The sequence below is a fragment of the Myotis brandtii genome, unplaced genomic scaffold, assembly GCF_000412655.1.
Source record: "Myotis brandtii unplaced genomic scaffold, ASM41265v1 scaffold208, whole genome shotgun sequence".
NCBI lineage: Eukaryota > Metazoa > Chordata > Mammalia > Chiroptera > Vespertilionidae > Myotis > Myotis brandtii.
In genome coordinates this window covers 2,142,153-2,160,607 of record NW_005357764.1, presented here as the reverse complement: position 1 = coordinate 2,160,607, position 18,455 = coordinate 2,142,153, and the positions used below count along the sequence as shown (strand labels likewise).

General features: G+C 58.8%; 1 protein-coding gene across 1 annotated transcript in view; it reads left to right on the top strand.

The window, feature by feature from the left end:
- The window catches only part of UNC5A (unc-5 netrin receptor A), a 103,208-nt gene that overhangs the window by 73,017 nt on the left and 11,736 nt on the right, over positions 1-18,455 (top strand). The window contains exon 3 of the mRNA XM_005865607.2: positions 14,855-15,076. Coding sequence (XP_005865669.1) covers positions 14,855-15,076 — 222 coding nt within the window. The remainder of the gene's footprint in view (positions 1-14,854; positions 15,077-18,455) is intronic.

Sequence of the window (18,455 nt, the reverse complement as noted above, 5' to 3'; positions counted from 1 at the left end):
GGCACAGATTCAAACTCTTCCTAACCCAACCCATGCTGCCACCAGCTATGTCCTGCTTCTCCCATTCCCCCAGCTGAGAATGCCTTTCCCTACTGCCCCATTGGGACCCCCGCCTTTTCCCAAGGCAGCCGCATCTCCTCCCTGCCCTGCTGTCCCCGTGCTGGGCATGCGTGCTGCATACAAACATGCTGATTTCCCTGGGACAGTGAGTATCCCCAAAGCCCACAGGACTCAGGCCCTGGCACAGAGCAGATCCTCCAGAAACATCCTCATTCCCTCACTCAGAAATATGTAGTGAGGCCTCTGGTGTGCAACGCCCTGTTCCAGGTAAATGAGACAGGTAGGCCATCCACTCCCGGAGCTTCCCGTCCTGTTCCAGGCAGATGGACAACAAAGAAACAGGGAACCTTTCAGAGGTGGCGGGCACTAGAGGGTGCTGGAGGGACTGTTTTTGATGGGGCGCTCAGGGAAAGCCTTTCTGAGGAGGTGCCATGAGCTGAGATCTGAACCATGAGGAGTGAGCTATAGCATCAGTGGGAACAGCATCCTGGGCCGAGGGAACAGCAGGTACAATGGCTCCAAGGCAGGACTGAACTTAGAGTGCTCGGAGAACAGATGAAAAGCTAGATGCTCGTGCAGCCGTGGGCAAACTACGGCCCGCGGGCCGGATCCGGCCCGTTTGAAATGAATAAAACTAAAAAAAAAAAAAGACTGTACCCTTTTATGTAATGATGTTTACTTTGAATTTATATTAGTTCACACAAACACTCCATCCATGCTTTTGTTCCGGCCCTCCGGTCCAGTTTAAGAACCCATTGTGGCCCTCGAGTCAAAAAGTTTGCCCACCCCTGTGCTAGAGGGTGAGTTGAGAGAACAGTGGCCTGTGACACCTGAAGGGAGAGGAGAAAATAGGACGGAAGAGGCAGATCCAGCAGGTTTCCAGCTGGGGCAGTGATGGTGCTGTTTGCATGGGGAGCTGACCATTGGGGGTGACCACATGGCAGAGCTGAGAGGAAACGTCCTATGAGGATAAGCCCCAAAGTCCTGCAGTGGGGATTTTGGAACCTTCTGCCCTGAGATTCTTGGGGCAGAAGCCTGCCATTCTCCAGGAGCCAGGAGAAAGCAGACGAGAGGGACGGTGGGCAGGGAGAAGCTCAACAGAGTCCTGAAGGCAAGGGATCTTGAATCAGATGGACGTGTGTCCTTGGCAAATGGGAGAAAGGGTTGCATTGAAGAGGGGGAGGTGAAAGCCAGGCTGTCAGGGCTGAGCAGGAGCAGGAGCAGGAGCAGGGTGACAGAGCCAGAGAGTTAAACAGGTGTTTTCTAATCCTTGGTGGAGGAGAGCTGAGCATCCTTGGAGACCCCTGGACCATCGAGGCATTTTATACAGCTTGGTAACTCCACCTCCTGTGTGCCTTGGATCAGGCCCTAGCTGTGTGTTCCCATTGCCACCAGGGTTTCTCTGACAGAACTGCCTGAGTTGTAACCTTGAACTCACTGCTCTGACACCTAGCCTATGTCTGTCTCCTACCGGTGGGTGAGCTCCTGAGAGAAGGGCCTGGGTTTGCCCTCCTTGACAAATCCAGGCCGCAGCCCAGGGCCTGTCAGGAGAGGCTGAGGACACCAGGTTGAAGGGACACAGTCCTGGTGACAGACCCCAGAGGGAGCCGAGGCTGCTGGGGGGTGAACTGGCCCAGAAGGAGGCCGTGCTGTCCTGGAAGTGAGCTGGCTTGTGGGCCGAGTGTGCATCTCAGCAGGGGTGGGTGTGGCCCGCTACACAAATGTCCTGCCCGCCCCACGCTTCCACAGGGGCACCTGACCCCCACTCCCACCCCACCCAGCGGCACACCCCTCTCGACCTCCCACTCCATTTGTGCTGCTCTAATGGCAGCGCCCATGTTCTGGCTTGAGGGCAATGAAGGTCTGCCTGGTCCATGTCCAGCTAGAGCAGTGGTCCTCAGCCTTCTGGCCCTTTAAATACAGTACCTCATGTTGTGACCCAACCATAAAATTATTTTCGTTGCTACTTCATAACTGTAATGTTGCTACTGTTATGAACCGTAATGTAAATATCTGATATGCAGGGTGGTCTTAGGCGACCCCTGTGAAAGGGTTGTTCGACCGCCAAAGGGGTCGCGACCCACAGGCTGAGAACCACTGAGCTAGAGTCAGGCTCCAGCTGATTCTCCACACAGCGGCCGGGATGCCCATCCCCACCCAGTGCCCCTCTCTGCGATGGAGGTTCAGAGAGGGTCAGGGCTAGCTCCAGGGGCTGACCGTTGTCCCCACTGGACCAAGCAGGACAGCTGGTGTGTGTGGCCCCCACACTGACCGGTGAGCCCTCCTCCAGGGCCTCCCTTGGGTGGGGGCCCTCGGCAGCCTTAGCTTCCCTCAATTCATTAAGACCTGTAAACTTCTCATTAATATACTTAAAGTTCGTTTTAAAACACAGAGATAATTGATAATAAACCCCCAGCTAATGCCCTTGGTTTACTGTATATAATTTATATCCACTGATAGCGTCTCTCACTCCCAATTACCCATTTAGCTGTGGTGATAGCAGCAGTTCAATCAGACCGATACCAACTTCTATCCATTCCAGCCCAATAGCAATAAATACCCACACAGAGACTCACGGGGCCCTTTTTTATTAAGATTTAAATATTCATGCAATATTAGTGATTTATTAAGAGCTAATGACACCTTCAAGAGGCTCTAAATCTTCACCCAAAGAGACACTGGCCCTTCCCTCTCCCTTTGCCCCCATCTCTCCTTACTGTCCCCCCGCATGTCAGAGAAATGAGCTGCTCTTCCACAGCCCCGATGACATCACAGCATCACCCACGTTTCCATGGCGATGGCAGGCAGGTGAGGCAGAGGCCAAGGATGAAGGTCAGGCCCAGGGAGGGGCTGGGCTTTATGAGGGCGGAGGCTCCTGCTCCCTCCCCATCAGACCTGGGGACATGGGGACAGGGAGGCTCCAGCCAAGCGGCGGCCTCCACACAGCAGCCTTTTCTGAGGGGTGTCCAGGAGCATCCCTCCCTTCCTCATTCTGGCATTAGTGTTGCCCCAGCGTCCCGCCCTTCCCCCATATCCCTTCTACCCTCAGCCTTGCCTTAGTCTGCCCATCCCTGTAGGGGCCCTTGGGAAGGGTACATCAGTTTCTCTCTCCTCTGCTGCCCTTTTCCCATTTTAAAACGTCCCACCCATTGCATCAAGAACAAGAGGGTGTAGAGGGATCTGGGGTTCTGGGACTCAAGAACCAGAGAGGGCTTGCCTCAGGCTGCACAGCAAGGCCAAGGCCACCTCTCTTCTCTCTTTGCTCCGTGTGTTCCCTCTCATCCCTCCTGCCTCCCCCCGGCCCCCACTTTCTCCAGCCCCCTCTCATCCACCTGCAAGACCTCAGAGCCCATTAAGGGCAGGAAAGATAATGAACAAACCGGGAAAACATGAAATCAATATCAGGAGAAAAAATATGGCTGCCATTAAGTGAAATAAACAAGCTGGTAATTATTTGGACAGCAGGTAATTAAAATGGGGTGAGGGCTCATTACTGTCTTGTCCCAGGTATGATGGGCGTGGCCAAGCACCCTCTTCCCAACTAGAAGGCCCCAGCCAGGCCTGGGCTCCTGCCCACCCAGATTTGTGGGGGTCATTGCAGGGGTCTCCCCTGTGGAGTGCTTCCCCCCACTACCCCCCCCACACACACACACCTACCTACCTACCTACCTGTGTCTCTGTCTCCAGCAGCCTTCTCCTGGTCAGGATCTGAGGCCCACCCAAAGGCAGGCAAGGCAGGACAGCCCACAGCCTGTCCCCTGCTCCTGACCCCACCACTTTCTCAAGCAGGAACAGCTCTTTCTAAGACCCTCAGGTCTCAGCCCAGGCTGTAGCTTGTGCTGACGATGAAGTCCCAACCACCTGGGGTGATGGACAGATGACCCCTCCAACCTCTGCCCAGATGCCAGGGGACTTCCTTCTGGAGGCCGTGATGAAGAGGGGCCCTGGGGAGGAGAAAGGGTGATGGGATGCTGGCAAGGATGGCGGAGTGGGGGAGGAGGAGGAGACCAGAGTCGTGTTGGAGGGGGACTCCCCGCTTCGCCCTGCTGTGTATGACCCTGATTTGTAGTCAGAGGAGACCTTGGACATTGTCCAGCCTGGCGTTGGCTTGCCAACTTGTTTGGCCCACACACTGTTTAAATGTTTAAGTTAGTTGACATCATTTTAAACAGGAAGTTTCACATAAAAATGGATTTCCAGCTCCTCCTGAAAGAAAAGTATGTGGCACCTCTTGGCTGGCCTGCCTCTGGTGGCAGCAGTTGGCTGGGCTGAGCTGACCCTTCGGACAGGCCCTTTACTCTCCACTGTCCCAGCCCCTAAGGCAGCTGAGTTTGCCACCCTGGCTTTTCTGAGGCCCAGAGAGGACAGTGTCTTGCCCAAGGCCACACATCCAGGTAGAGGCAGAGTGGGTAAGGACTGGAGACCCAGTCCCCTGATGCCCAACTGGGGCCTCTGCCCCCGTCCCTCAGGGAGTATTGCCGTGGGCCGGTTGCTGACAGGGCAGAAAGGACACAATGCCCACTCCAGGGCTTTCAAAGACTGGGGGAGCACTTCAACTCAACCATAGTCACCCCCAACTTACCAGTCCCTGAGTTGGACACTGCTGAGAAGAGGTGGCTGGAGCCTACTGCATGCACTTGAGGGTGCACAGTCTGATGAAGGAGGCAGCCCCCCCCTTCATAACCAGCCTACATCTGTCAGATAATGGTCTCTCAGCCACAGAGCCAGAGGAGCATGTGTAGAGGAACCAGGGAGGGCATCTGGAGGAGGTGACACCTTGAATTATGAATTAACAGGACTGGGGGCCATTGGGAGTGGGCAGGGTACCCTGCAGGTGCAGGGAAAAGTTAGGGTGAGGGGCCCATTGTGCAGGAAGAGGGGATTAGTGGATGCACTGAGCTGGCTGCAAGGTGTGGGTAGGTGCCCAGGGATGAGGCTACTGAGTTGAGTTTGAGGGTGTGGGGGTGTGGGGAGCTGACCTTTACCCTGCAGTCATTGGAAACCCTTGCAGGGGTTTGAAGCGTGGGATCCGATTTTCTTTCTAGAAATAGCGCTGTGGTGGCATAGTTGACAATGGCACTGAAGCCAGCAGGTGGTCACAGGAAGGCACGTTGGGGTGGGTGGGAGGGTTGAGTGAGGGGGGCTGAGTGACTTGGGTAGCCATGAAACGAGAGAGGAGGGAGTGGGTAGGAGAGGCATGGGGCGCTGGGCTGCGGCAGTGGGTGGCTGGGGAGCACGGAGGCTGTGAGATTCCCCTTGAGGCTCCTTGGGGGCATGGCCCTGCTGACAGAGCAAACTGAGGTTTGGAGGAGCTGCTGAGCCCAAGTTGGGATGGCAGCTGTGAGGTTCTAGGGAACGTCCAGAGGCAGGGAAAGTGTCAGGATGGCGCTCAGCAGAGAGGAGAGCTGAGGCCCTGGTTGGGGAGCCATGGGCAGGAGCTGGCATGGGGGAGGGGCGGGGGGCAAGGAAGCAAGGTTCCCAGGAGAGGGAAGAGCACAGCCAGGTGGTTGCCTGGATGAGGAGCAGAGGAGGAGCTGCTGCCTGTGGGTGCTGGGTCTGCGACTGGGTTTCCTGTGGTCCCTGAAAGAGAAGGGGTCCAGGAGGGGCCAGCTGCTGAGAATCGGGTCACAGGATGACTGGTGACCAGGGGTTGCTGGGTCACCATCCTGGTAAGGGCATCAGCCGTCCCAGCCAAATTTAGCCTGGGGGACAGTGGGCAGTGGTGGCACACACAGTGTGTGTGTAAGGGGCTCGATGTGTGTGCCCAGAAATGGTGAGCGTGATTCTGGGGTGCTGTGTGCCCAGGGCTTGCCGGGTGGGGCTGTGGCCACTGGACATTCCATGGGGCGGAGACTGGAGTCCATCTTGAGTACAGTTGTGTGGCTGTGGCTCGCACAGCATCTGGCTCGTTGTGTCCATCACATGTTGGCTGACGGCCTGTGCCCTGGTTAGGAGCATGGGGCTCCTGTAGCCAGTCTGCCCGGGTAGGAATCCATCCCTCGCTGCTTACTCCACCTCGCCATGCCTCCGCTTCATTTTCCAGAAGTTGGAAATTTAAAATAGTTCTTTGGCTCCTAGAATTGTCGTGAGAGTTAAATAAAACAATCCATGCAACGTTAGTTGTTATGGTATGACTGTGCGTGCGTGTGTGAGCATGTGTACACACACATATGTGTGAGAACCCCTGTGGGTGTGCATGAGTGGGCAGTGTCTCCCAATGGCAGGTCACTGTGTGGCCTCCCTCCTGTCTCTGGCTTCGTCCCAGGGCCACAACTGCCCTGCTTTGTGCCTGCCAGGCTGAGCCAGGTCGGGGACCAGTGCAGCCGCTCCTGGACCACACCCGGCTCCGGCTCCAGCTCCGGCCAGGCTCCCATTAAACCAGTGAGATATGAAATGCCGCCATATCTGGGACAGGGTCTTTAATTAAATTAATTGCCAGCAACATAGTAAAAATGCTGATGGGTCATAAACGGCAAGTTGGCAATGCCATTCATCATCCCCGAGGACTTGCTGGGGGCTGGGGTGGGGATGGGGGTGGGCATGCTGCCCTGAGGCCACCGGGAGCTCTGCAGCCACCAGGGCCTCGGGTGGGTGGGCCAGCCTTGGAGAGGGGAATGGAGATGGGGCAGGAGCACTTCGTCTGAAGGGTGCGTGTGTGGAAGTCATACTGTCCTTATTTAGCTTATATGTTTACCTGGTGAAGGACATGAATGGAAATGGGGGGTGCCTGGGGACCTGGTAGGGTGGGGGGCGCAGCCTCCAGCTTGCTGGCCAGTCTGAGTTACCTTTGATCCATTGGCAAGCTGAGAAATCTGGCCCAGCCTGGCCACTGGTTGCTGTATGACCTTGAGCAAGTCCTTCCCCTCTCTGAGCCCAGTTTTCTCATTAGGAAGACAAGGAGGTCCACCCTCCTGCAGGGAACTGTGCCAGGGGCCTTCTATGTCTCTTTCAGCCGGGAATGCCGCAGACTCAGAGCCTAGTGGTGGTGAAGGGGCTGGGCCTGGCCCACCTGGCTACCTCTGCCAGGTGAGAGGTGGAAGAGGCCTATCATTCTCTCTCTCTCTCTCTCTCTCTCTCTCTCACACACACACACACACACACACACACACACACACACACACACACACCAGAACCAGAAACATCCACAGCAGCACACACTGCACCAGCAGAAGAGTCCAAAGCCGGAGAAAGCCTTCCTTCCCCAGTTCTCTGTGGGCTGTGCGACCACATAATTACCTTGGATTCCATTCTATTTAATTGCAGCTTATTAAATTCTAACCAGCCAATTATCAGCCACAATTATAGCTTAATTCAGGGACACAATAGCTATTTTATCGTTTGTTAATCAAATGCTTATTTAGGCCTCAGCTTTATTAACTATTTCTCTGGCCTGAAGTAAGGCCCTGGGGCAGGAAGGGGTCCTGGGAGGGCGTTCCGGGGGCCTGTCCCATCGCAGTGCTCACCCCGGGCATCCCAGTAATTTTGAAGTCTCCTGCGCGGGTGGGCGTGGGGCTCTGAGCGATGGCAGAGGTGCGACCCCTGGTGTGGGCTCTGGGCGCAGAGCGGGAAGACCCGTGTTTGTTCATTCATGCTTCCAGTGCATGTGTATCAAACACCTGCTCTGTGCCAGCCCCTGTGCCAGGTTCTGGACCACAGCAGTGAAGAAGACAAGTGTGGTCCCCATTGCTGTGCCCCTTTCAGGGGGAGGGGACACAGACAGTAACAGGTGACTTCAGGTGGTGGGAGTGCTCTGAGGAAAACAGGCAGGGGAAGGGGTCGGGGCACGGCAGTCAGGGGGAGCCTGCCAGGAGGCAGCATTGGAGCGGAGCCGAGAGCTGAGGGATTAGAAGGGATTCGCATCCCTGAAGAGCTGGGGGCAGTGGGAAGAGCAAGTGCAAAGGCCTAGGACTGGGATCAGCTGTGGGGGTTGAGAAACGGGGTCAGGGAGTAAGTGGAGCGAGCAGAGGGCAGTGGGTGGGCAGGCCAGACGCTTGTCTAGGAGACACCCAGACCCCTGCCCACCCTGTGCCCACCCTGCCCTCTGTGACTGTGTGACCTTCGGCAAGTCCTGAGCTTCCCGGCCCTCGTCTGCAGCATGAGGGCTGGGCAAAGGCTCCTGAGTGCTGTGCCGGTCTGTGCGCTGGTGGCAGGCAGTCGCCCAGCCATGCACCCCACTCAGTGTGACTGCCTTCTGAGCTGGGGAGGTGGTGCCTTCTCCACACACCCCCCGCCCTCTTTGTCCTTTGCGGTTTAGCCTGTACACATGTCTTCCTCGTGATGCCTGTGTCTGTCCTTGTGACAGGGTGGACCCCTGAAGCCCGCTGGGGAGGAGGGTGACTTAGGGAGGTGGCTGCTGCCTCTGACACTTTCACACACACATTACCATGGAAACCAGAGCGCTTCACACGCATGTGTGTGAGCACGGGTCAGGAGAGCAGTCCTCCCTTCATAGGGACACCATGAGGGCCTGCACCCCCACCCGGTCACCTCCACCCCCTGCACACCCCCAGGCAGGAGAGACTGTAGCCATCCTCTCCCTCCGGCACTGAACACCCCCTGGGGCAAAAGAGCCTGGACCCAGACCTGCCCCTGCCTCCAGGAAGCCCTGGCTGCTGGGAGCAACAGGCAGGGCGACAGATGACAAAGGGATAGACCAAAGGGGAAGAAGAAGGGGGCCAGGGCGGGCAGGCACCTCGAGACCCTGGGCAGGGAGCAGTCCTGACCCACCTGGTCCTGGTGCAGGGTGCGCCCACATGAGAAAACTGAGGCCTGAGAAACAGGGTCCTGCATGAGGCTGGACAGTGAGTGAGCCCAGCGAGCAGCTGGCAGACAGGGCACAGGGCTTTGTGTTGGATCTGGGAGAATTCTGGGACGCACACCCAAGCTGCCTCCGGCCCCATGGCATCCTGCTGTCACCTCGGGCAGATCCATGAGTTGCTTCCTGGAACCTCAGGGTTCTTTGTGTGGCCCCCAAATCTGTCATCTCGGGGCCGCCCACCCCACCATTCCTTCACTCCCCAGACCCCCACAGCTGTCTGTCTGACAGCAAGCAGGGATTCCATCTCTGCTCCTCGGAGCCCCTGAGTGCCGCCCCCTCATTATAGACTGTCCTGAGTTTAAAAAATAACCCATGAAGCCATCTCAGACCACCGTGCAGGAGAACGTGAATCCCATCCCCTCACCTGTCTGGTCCCTGCAGCCCCCACAGGGCGGGGCCAGGAGCTCCACCAGTCCCTGCACATCAGTCTCTGCTTCCCCTGAGTCCAGCACTGGTTTCTGGAATTGACTGATTGACTGGTTGGTTGATTGATTGATTGATTGATTGGAAGATGAGCAGAGCTAGCTTCCAGCCAAATCTGAATGTGTGTCCTCCACTTCCATCCTCCCTTCTGGGCTCTGGTCTTGGATGAGGTAATGCTGTTCAACATTCATTCAACAAACCTTTGCTAGCCACTCACTGTGTCAGACCCTGGCCAGTCTATAGGGATGCATGAAGGGTGGGGGGATGTCACCATTCAGTCCCTGCCCTCAAGGTGCTGACAGATTCAGAAACGGTGACAATATGATGTGTGAGGTGCTGAGGCAGGTTCCATCTGGGCTTGTGAGAGCTCAGGGGAGGTGTGGCCGGCTCTGTCGGGGGTCAGGAAGGTTTCCTGGGAGGGGGTGTTTGAGCAGGACTTGAAGGGCGAGTAGAAGTCACCCAGGCAGATATGGCCTGAATGGGTGGGAGTGGGCATTTTCTGCAGAAAAGCCAGTGCTGTTAGCTGAAGGGGGAGGGGGAGGGTCAGAGCTGGGAACAGAATGTCCACAAGCCCTTGAGGAATTGCAGACAGTCAAGAGGCCTCCCCACAGGGCACACATGGAGGGGGGTCCTAGAGGCAAGGCCGGTGGCAGCTCAGGCCCAGGCCAACAGGGCCTCTAGCACCAGGTGCAGGGCACATTCTGCTCTCCCTGCCTGGGCCTAGGAGCGCAACACCCAGGACCCACGCGGACAAAATGCACACCTGCATGGCCGGCTGGAGCACAGGCGTCCGGGATGAGGGGTTCAGTGCTGCACGAGCAGCCAGGAAAGGGTCAGGCTGTTCTGGTCAGGAAGACGGAGGCTGCTGGGCCTCCAGCCCCCTCCCCCACCGCATTTCAAATCCAGAACATTCTCAGGGAAGTGGAATAAGTGGGGGCTTGCCGCCCCACCCCCCTGCTGTGTCCCTCAACATGGGCTGTTAGGAGGATGAAAGGAGCAGGTGACAGGCAGGGGCTGGGCAAGGCTGCTCCGAGAAGCAGTGGTATGACACCCTGCCCCCAGCCTGCCTACCCCGCTCCCGGGGACTGAGTCCTCACTCAGTAAATACAAGTTCATTAATAGCTGGATTAATCACACCTCATATTTTCATGGTGCCTTTAAAAATAAAACATTCAAAAGCACTTTCACACCCACCCTGGGCCTCAGAGTTACGCGGGGAGGTCTTCTCATCCCAGGCTGCAGGTGAGAAAGGGGGGCTCAGCAGTGGCATGTTGGGGTGTGGCGGGGCAGCCTGGCGTGCAGAGCCCTCTCCCTGCCCGTGACTCTGCCTGTGGGCAGCTCTGCACCCCCTCGGGGTCTCCCTATAGAACAAGAGTAAAAGGGCCACTCGTAGGCAGATCTTCTGAAGTTCAAGGGAGAAGAAGGGGTGGTCATTCAGTCACTCAGCAAATACTCCATCAGTATCCAGGCCAGACCTGGGTTCCCACTCTGAGCGGAGGCAATGTGCAAGTAAATCCACCCTAGTCCTGAACTGGTGTGTACCCTGGAGGGAGGCTTAGGGGACAGGGTGGGCACTTGGGCAGGTAACGAAGAGTGTAGGTCCAGGAAAGCCTCCCGGAGGAGGTGACACATTTGCCGAAACTTGAAGGCAGGTGGAGGTTCCCAGATGAATCACGTGAGGCAGGCCCACATGGTCCACTCCACTGGTCTCTTATTTCTCTCTTGGCCCCAGCCTCCCTACACACATGGACACACACACATACTCACACAGACATGGTCTTCCCAGGGCCAGCAATGGATCCCAGGATCCTGGCTAGGATCGTTGCTCCCACCCTGAATAGAGCAGCCAGAGCAGGGGTGCCAGTGCCCTCCTGAGACAGGTGGGGGCCAGCAGACCAGCCCTAGGGCTCACTAGAAGTGGGGTTCCCCCTTCAGGGCCTGAGCCATCCGCACAGCCCCGTCTGCAATTCCGGGTGACCAAGAGCCCATCAGGACCGCTAGTAAGTGAAGGAGATCTTCCATCTGAAACCCAGGGGGCCGCTGGGCCATGTCCGTGAGGGCGGGAAAGCCTTGGCCAGGTGTGGTGGCCGGAGCCTCCGGAGAGTGGGGTGGGCTCGGGAAGCGGCAGGGCCTGAAGAGCCAGGGCGCCCTGCACCTGCCCTCCTGCAGCCCTGGTGCATCTGCCCTGGCAGAGCATTTCTTCCACCTTTGTCACCCCAGGAGCAGCGACAGGCACCCCACTCCAAGTCTCCAGTCACTAACGTGGGCCCAGGCATCCTTGAATCGGGTGGCAAGGACCAGGGGTGGACAGTGTGGTGGTGGGGATGGAGGCCTCAGCCACTCAGCGCTTCTCCTGTGGTGGGAGCTACTGTACCAGTGAGGACAGGCCCAGGCGCAGCGAGGGCTAAACAGTATGTGTGGTTTCCTGGGAGAGTAGGGAGGGGACCCCTCTCTCCAGAGCAGTGACCGTGGAGTTGGGTAGTGACCGTGGAGTTGGGCCCTGAGGAGAAGGGAGGAAGGTGCTGGCAGAGGAGGAAGGAAGGGCATGGCAGACAGAAGACCATGGGCAGAGACCTGGAGGAGGGAGGCATCCCTAGGAGGGATCAGAGGGTGTTTCTGCACAGGAGATTTGACCGAGCCAGGACAGAGGGCTCAGGGATACCAGCCAAAGGCCCTGGCACCATTCTGAAATGCCCGTGGAAGCCAAGCAGATGGCAGACATAGAAGCAAGGCCAGGGTGGGACAACAGAGAACGGCGGGGACTGAGGTGACCTGGAGCTTTTGCCTGTTGAAAGGATCACAGGTCACTTGGCAGTGAGCATGCACTGCTTTGTGTTGTCTCTGATAGACAAGCACAGGATTCCTGTCAAAGAGAAATGCTCACCCTAGTGGCCTGCGTGTGGAGGGGAGAGACCCCAGGGTCACACAGGGCCTTCGTTCCGACGAGAGGCCTAACCGGACAGTGAGGCGTCAGGAGGTTGCAGGAGCTGACCACACGGGTGAAGGTCACATAGCGGGCTCAGGGGCCAGAGGGGAAGGCAGTTCTGCCACCCAGGCAGCTTCTGTAGCCCCTAGAGGACACCCAGTGGGGTCTGAATTTACCCCCACCCATAGCGGGAGTGTCCTTGCTGGAGGGCATAGCTGTAACCTAGAAGGTGCCCCTTGGGTTCTACCCAATAAAAGTCCCCCCCACCGGGGTGGGGAGGGGCGGTCACACCAGTGTGGCATGACGGAGGCCCTGGAGAAGTGAGCTATGTCCCTTATTGGTCACAGTACATTTATTTTTCATTAGCAGTTAAATGTAGACATGAGGGATTGTGCTGGGTTCAGCAGGCGGCTGACGTGAGCAGTGCTTGGCGCCGTGATCGATAGGGAGGCCGGAGGACCACGCACCCACTCCCTGCCCACACCCCCAGCCAGGACCCCTGCCCACCCAGCCCCTAGCCAGGAGACAGGCACAGGCCATCACGCTGAGTCTCCGCAAGGGGAGGTCCCAGGCAGGCCCTGCCACGGGGGGCTCCCACCCATTCTAGAGCCTGTGACCCCTGTCCCTGGGCCCCCTGCAGGCCCTGCTTGGGAGTCAAGCTTGGCTCCGGAGTCAGCTGAGGTCCTGTGGCTTCCCCAGTAAATGTCCAGAGAGGCCGCTGGGCCTCTCCCCACTCCAAGTCCATATCAGAAGCTCACCATCCAATTCATTCTCTAGACCTTGCAGCCGGAGCCGGATGCAGCCCTACGCTGGCTGAGCCCGCTACCTGGGTCAGGGACTTGCAAGTGGCTGCTGAGTGACAGTGAAAAGCAGATGGAATAACAAAAGGGGCATGAGGCTGCTCCAAGGCATTTTTTGAGTCCAAGGCCGGAGCTGGGGTGTCTGGGGACTCCCCTCGGGCCTCAGAGTCCCCATTTGTAAGCTATCTAAGTGACTTCTCCTCTCTGCCTGCATCTCCACCGCCCCCATCTTGAGGGCAGGGCACCTGCCAGCTCCTGCCTCAGTTTCCTCATCAGCCCGCACCCTGAAGAGCTTGCTGTGAGGGTTCCTGAGCTGAGGGAGCTGAACTTGGCCATCATCAGCGCAAAACCCCTGTGTTGGCAGCAGCCAACACTTACTGAGCATGCGCCGAGTGCTTTTTTTTCATTTCACCCTCAGAACCTAAGAACTGGGTACTATCTCCCTGTCCTTCAGGTGAGGAAAGAGGCTAGAGGGTTGGGGGCTTCCCTGAAGTCACACCAGGTTTCCCAGCCTCTCGGGAGGCATTCCCAGCTCCCCTGCCTGGCCCAGGACGCCTACAGGACCAGGTGCAGATCCCCTCCCCCAGATCACAGTCTGGGAGGGAGGGGGCCAACTCCCACCTTAGAAAGAGAGGGTCCCTGTGCAGGCAGGAGAGAGGGCCACACGGATGCTCCCTGGAGGGTGGGCCCAGGCACCAGGCGGCAGGCCTCCCTGGTAGAAGCCCGCTGTGAGTTTGAGCTGCCTGTGGGAAGGGTAGTGGAGCCAGGAGGCCGACCTGGTGAGGCTCCAGGCTCCACCACGGGCAGACGGGCCTCCATTGCACAGATGGCAAAACAGCAACTCGCCCAAGGCCACCACAGCAGGGAGCAGAGTGGGTAGAGGCCCATGTGGACCGTGAGTGTGTGCTGGTGGGGACATCACTGCAGCCCTGAGGGGGCCAGGCCGGCAGGGGTGTGTGGGGGGCAGCGGTGTGTGGAGACTGAGGGTGCCCTCACTGCCTCCTCCCACTCCCCCCAACCCCCACCCTCTCAGGGGTCCTGCTGGTTTAGCAGCCTGTCACACTGCTGTGGGGTTTACCTCTGCCAAAGCCTCAGAGCCAATTACCTGTGTAATTAGCAACAAATGACTTGTGGGATGGTTGTGGTTTTCAGTTAAAATTAGAAGGAAACCCATACTCAGGTCTCCTTGAAGGGTGGGACGTGGCCCAGGTCCCTCAGGCTCCCAGACACACTCTCCTGGCTCCCATCCTGTCCCGGGCCACCCGCAGCCCAGGCCACCGCACCTGCCCTCCCCCGGGCCTCTCCTGTAAGCTGTGCCACCTCCCCTCCTTCACCCACTTGGTATGTTCTGAGCACCTACTGTGTGAGGGGCAGGAATGGGGATCAACCCTGAAGCAACCGGAGGCAGCCAGGGCAGCAGAGGAAGGGACTCCTACCCTACTGGGGTCCCCTCCCTCCCTCCAGCTCTCCCCTGGGTACCCCCCCACCCCAGGGCAGGGGGTTGCCTCGCCAGATCCCAGAACTCCTACCCGGGTGGTAACAAGCCTGACTGCTGCCGCCCTTGTCTCATTCGCCTCCACCGTCTTCAGCTGGGGTGGGTGGGCTGCTCTCCCCCCCCCCCCCCCCGTTACAGAGGGGACACTGAGGCGGGCGAGGGGGGGACATTTAGCATCTGGGCTGGTAGTGGCAACCTGCCTTACTCCTCCCTCAGCCCCGGCAGCTGGCTTCCCATGGCCTGGCCCTGCCCCTGAATGGGCAGGGAACCCCCGGAGGACCCCGAAAGCCCAGCAGAGGCCTGGTTCACCTTCCGCCTTTGCCCTGCTGCAGGTGCCCAGCAGAATGCCACGGTGGCCAACCCGGTGCCCGGCGCCAACCCAGACCTGCTTCCCAACTTCCTGGTGGAGCCTGAGGACGTGTACATCGTCAAGAACAAGCCGGTGCTGCTGGTGTGCAAGGCCGTGCCCGCCACGCAGATCTTCTTCAAGTGCAACGGGGAGTGGGTGCGCCAGGTGGACCACGTGATTGAGCGCAGCACGGACGGGAGCAGCGGTGAGGCGGGCTGGGCGGCGGGCGGACCGCGGGAAGGGGAGGCCCCGCTGCAGCCTGCGAGCAGGAGGCCGGGATGTGAACGGGCTCCACCCCAAGGGCTCCTGCACATACACCAGCGCCCGTCCTGGGAGTTCCCCACCAGACCTCACAGCTTGGAGGGGGAGTAACAGGGAAGACCCTGAAAATGCCCTGGGAGCCATGGAGGAGCGGGTCCCCACCGCTGTGTCAGCCAGGCCCTGCCTGGGTAGCTGTGCCAGCAAAGAAAAGGGGTTTGGAAGGGATGGATCCCAAATTATTGAAGAACTCAGGGACCTAACACTCAGTATTTAATGTTTGCATTCGTTCCTTTATCCATCCACTTATACATTCTCTGTGCTGGGGACACGGGCCCCGCAGGGAGGTAGGTGGGCAGCATGGTGACCTCGCAGCGAGGCCTGGGGGCTGTGGCAGCCAGAGAGCAGGACGGAGGCTGCCTGGGGAGGTGACATGGAAAAGGAGGGGATAGCAACGGGTCAGGGAGAGGAAAGGGAAGGGTGTCCCAGGCATGGGACACAGCACAACAAAGGCTTGGAGGCAAATGGGTGCAAGTCGGGGGTCAGCAGGAAAAGTGTGGGGTGCGCACAGGGGCAGTGATGTCATCCAGTAGCCTCACCCATTCGGCTCTGGCATGAGGTCACAGTCCCATGGGATTTCCAGCTGCCATTAACATGGACAGAGCTATGGGTGTCACTTGGGGGCCATTGGGGGCGGGGCTGCTGGAGGGAGGGGCAGATCCAGAGATGCTGAGGAGAGAGAACCAGTGGACTTGGCTGGGCCTGGAGAGGGGGAGTCCAGGGCCGGAAGCGGACCGGAGAAGTGCCCCTCTGTAGGAGACCTCACGCCCCGCCTCCAGCCTGGCCTGAGGCTGCCGGTGGGCCATGAGCAGGCCAGCGGAGCTGACAACAGCCTCTCCTCCTCACTAACTTACCCAGTGAAGCTCCTCGCCTCTCCCTTTGCCCTGGTGCTTTGTGGAGCCCTCAGGTTGAGTCCTGAGCCCCTTCCCCAGAGGCCTCAGCCAGCTGAGACAGCACACATTCCCTGTGGGGCATGGCCACCAGTGTGAGGTCAGAGTGGCAGTGCAGCCGGGACAGGAGGCTGTGCCCAGGGTAATTCACACTGATGCCCAGCCAGGCAGGGGACTGCAGGCCCATAGAGGTGACCCCTGCTCCAGGCAGGAGCCGCTGGGTGACCCAGGAAGGATCCCAGAAAAGAGTACCATCCAAGTTCATCTTAGGACCAACCTGAAGCCAGCATTTCCCAGGCCAAGGACCAGAAGTGCTGGTGTAAGAATGGTGGGCCGGCGGTGGGACCAGATTGGGGCGGGAGAAGTGGGCTATGGCCAGACTCGCACTGTGGGAAGTTGGTGCCGGGCGGAGGCGGCTGGAGGAGGGCGATTCCTGCCCAGAGGACAGGAAGCTCTCACGATACTCTGCCCGGGTTTAGGCTGAGTGTGATCCAGTCCTCAGAACCAGCCTGTCGGATAGAGACGGGATGGAGGCCTTGGCTCTGACTCCTATAGGACCCCAAAAGGCTCTAACCAGGCATCCGGCCCACAGAACTCACACCCCATTCTCCCAGAGTCAGCAGGGGCTGGCCTTCCCTGCAAGCACCAGCACCCCCACCCCCAGCGATTCCTGCCCAGGCCTTTGAGCCGGCAGTGCCCTGGCCTGTGGGCGCCTGGTGCTGGCAGCTTTCTTCCTTCGGTCCTCGGGTGTTAACTGCGCCTGCTCTGTGCCGGGCCTGGATTAGGTGCAGGAAGTCGGCCTCCATGGGAGGGGATGGAGAAGGGTGGTGATCTCTGTGGCCCAAGAGAGTCCCTGGCGCCATCAGCACCTCCCAGAGCCAGAGCCTCTGCTCACCTTACCCTCCTGCCCACGTGGCAGCTTTGGGGCTCACATTGTCCCAGTGGGGAGTCTGCCTTCTCAGGGCAAGTGCCCTCCCTCCCGAGCCTCGGTTTCCTCCTCTGTAAATGGGGATGAGGAGGGCCCCTTGCACGTTGGAGGGGAAGCCATGAGATCTCGTACACCCAGTCAGAGCCCAGCTCCAGGCCTTTCCTCCCCACCCCACGCCCAGGGCCTCTGCAGCTTTTTGCGTGAGTCCTCCCACTGCTGTGGCAGGTCCCCCGGGGAAAGGACAGGTGAGGAGGAGGAAGCCACAGCCAGAGACCTGCCTTTCCTCAGCCTTGAGGGTCTGTCCTAGAACCCCTGGAAGGCCCCAGGCCAGCCCTGCTGCTCCCAGTCTCCTGCTATCACGAGGTCTGGAATCCATGGCTTAGCTGAGACCCAGGCCCAGCACACATGCTGAGGGCCCCCAGCCCACAGTCCCCAACAGACTCTGCTGGCCTTGCCCCTTCCAGCCAGCCAGAGCAGCAGAGCTCATGGGGACATGTCCCCCCCTCACCCCCAGGACCCTCACCTGCCCTGAGCACCTGACCTCAGGTCTTCTGTGGCCAGCACATCTGATTTTCATTGATCTTGTTGATTTCTCAACGCAGAGCCATTGAGTGCTTTGAAGCTCAGATAGGCTTCCCTTCCTTGCCCACAAGCACAGGCCATGGCACCGTGCAGGCCCAGAGCAGAGCCTGACCCAGAACCTCCTGTGCTCAGGCAGGTGTGGCAGTGATCAGAGGTCAGCCCAGACCTGCAGCCACACCCTTTCCTGTGTGGGACTGAGGGTGGCTGGGCGGACACCCCGGGAGAGAGCGCCCTGTTCCCCCCTCACTTGCCCCCATTCCCAATTCAGAAGACCAGGGTTAGGGACCAAAGCCTGAAAACCCTCAACCCAAAACTGCTGATGCTGGAACAGCCTGAAATTTTTGAAGCCAAGCGTTGGAGTCCAGTCTGGGGGTGTAATTTATTGTTACATAAACTGATTGGTTATTAGACACAGATTGGTGAGAACCTGAGCTCAAATTTGGCCTCAGAGTCCCCACCCTGCCAATCCTCTCCTTCCCATAAATACTCAGCCCACACTCCCCGGGCCTCCCCACGTGCCCCCTGCTCGCACCCCACACGCTCCTGGGCCCCGTCCCTCCCCAAGGCTGGCATCTGCTCACATTTACCAGGCAAGTGCAGACAGCCATGCCCAGAAACCGCTCCCAGGACCAGGCTGCTCCGTGACCTGCAGGGAAACGGGCACAGCCCCTCGCCTCATGGGCTGACAGGGCAGAGTCTGATCTCCCCTGGGGCCCACCGCCCTCCTGGAGCTTGTGGGGTTGAAGGGCGCTGCCTGGAAGTGGGACATGGAGGATAAACTTGGCCCTCGTTTACGGCAGCAGGAAGGAGCCGAGGAGGTGGCAGGACAGGAGTGGGAGGAGGCGGGGAGAAAGAAATAGGCACGC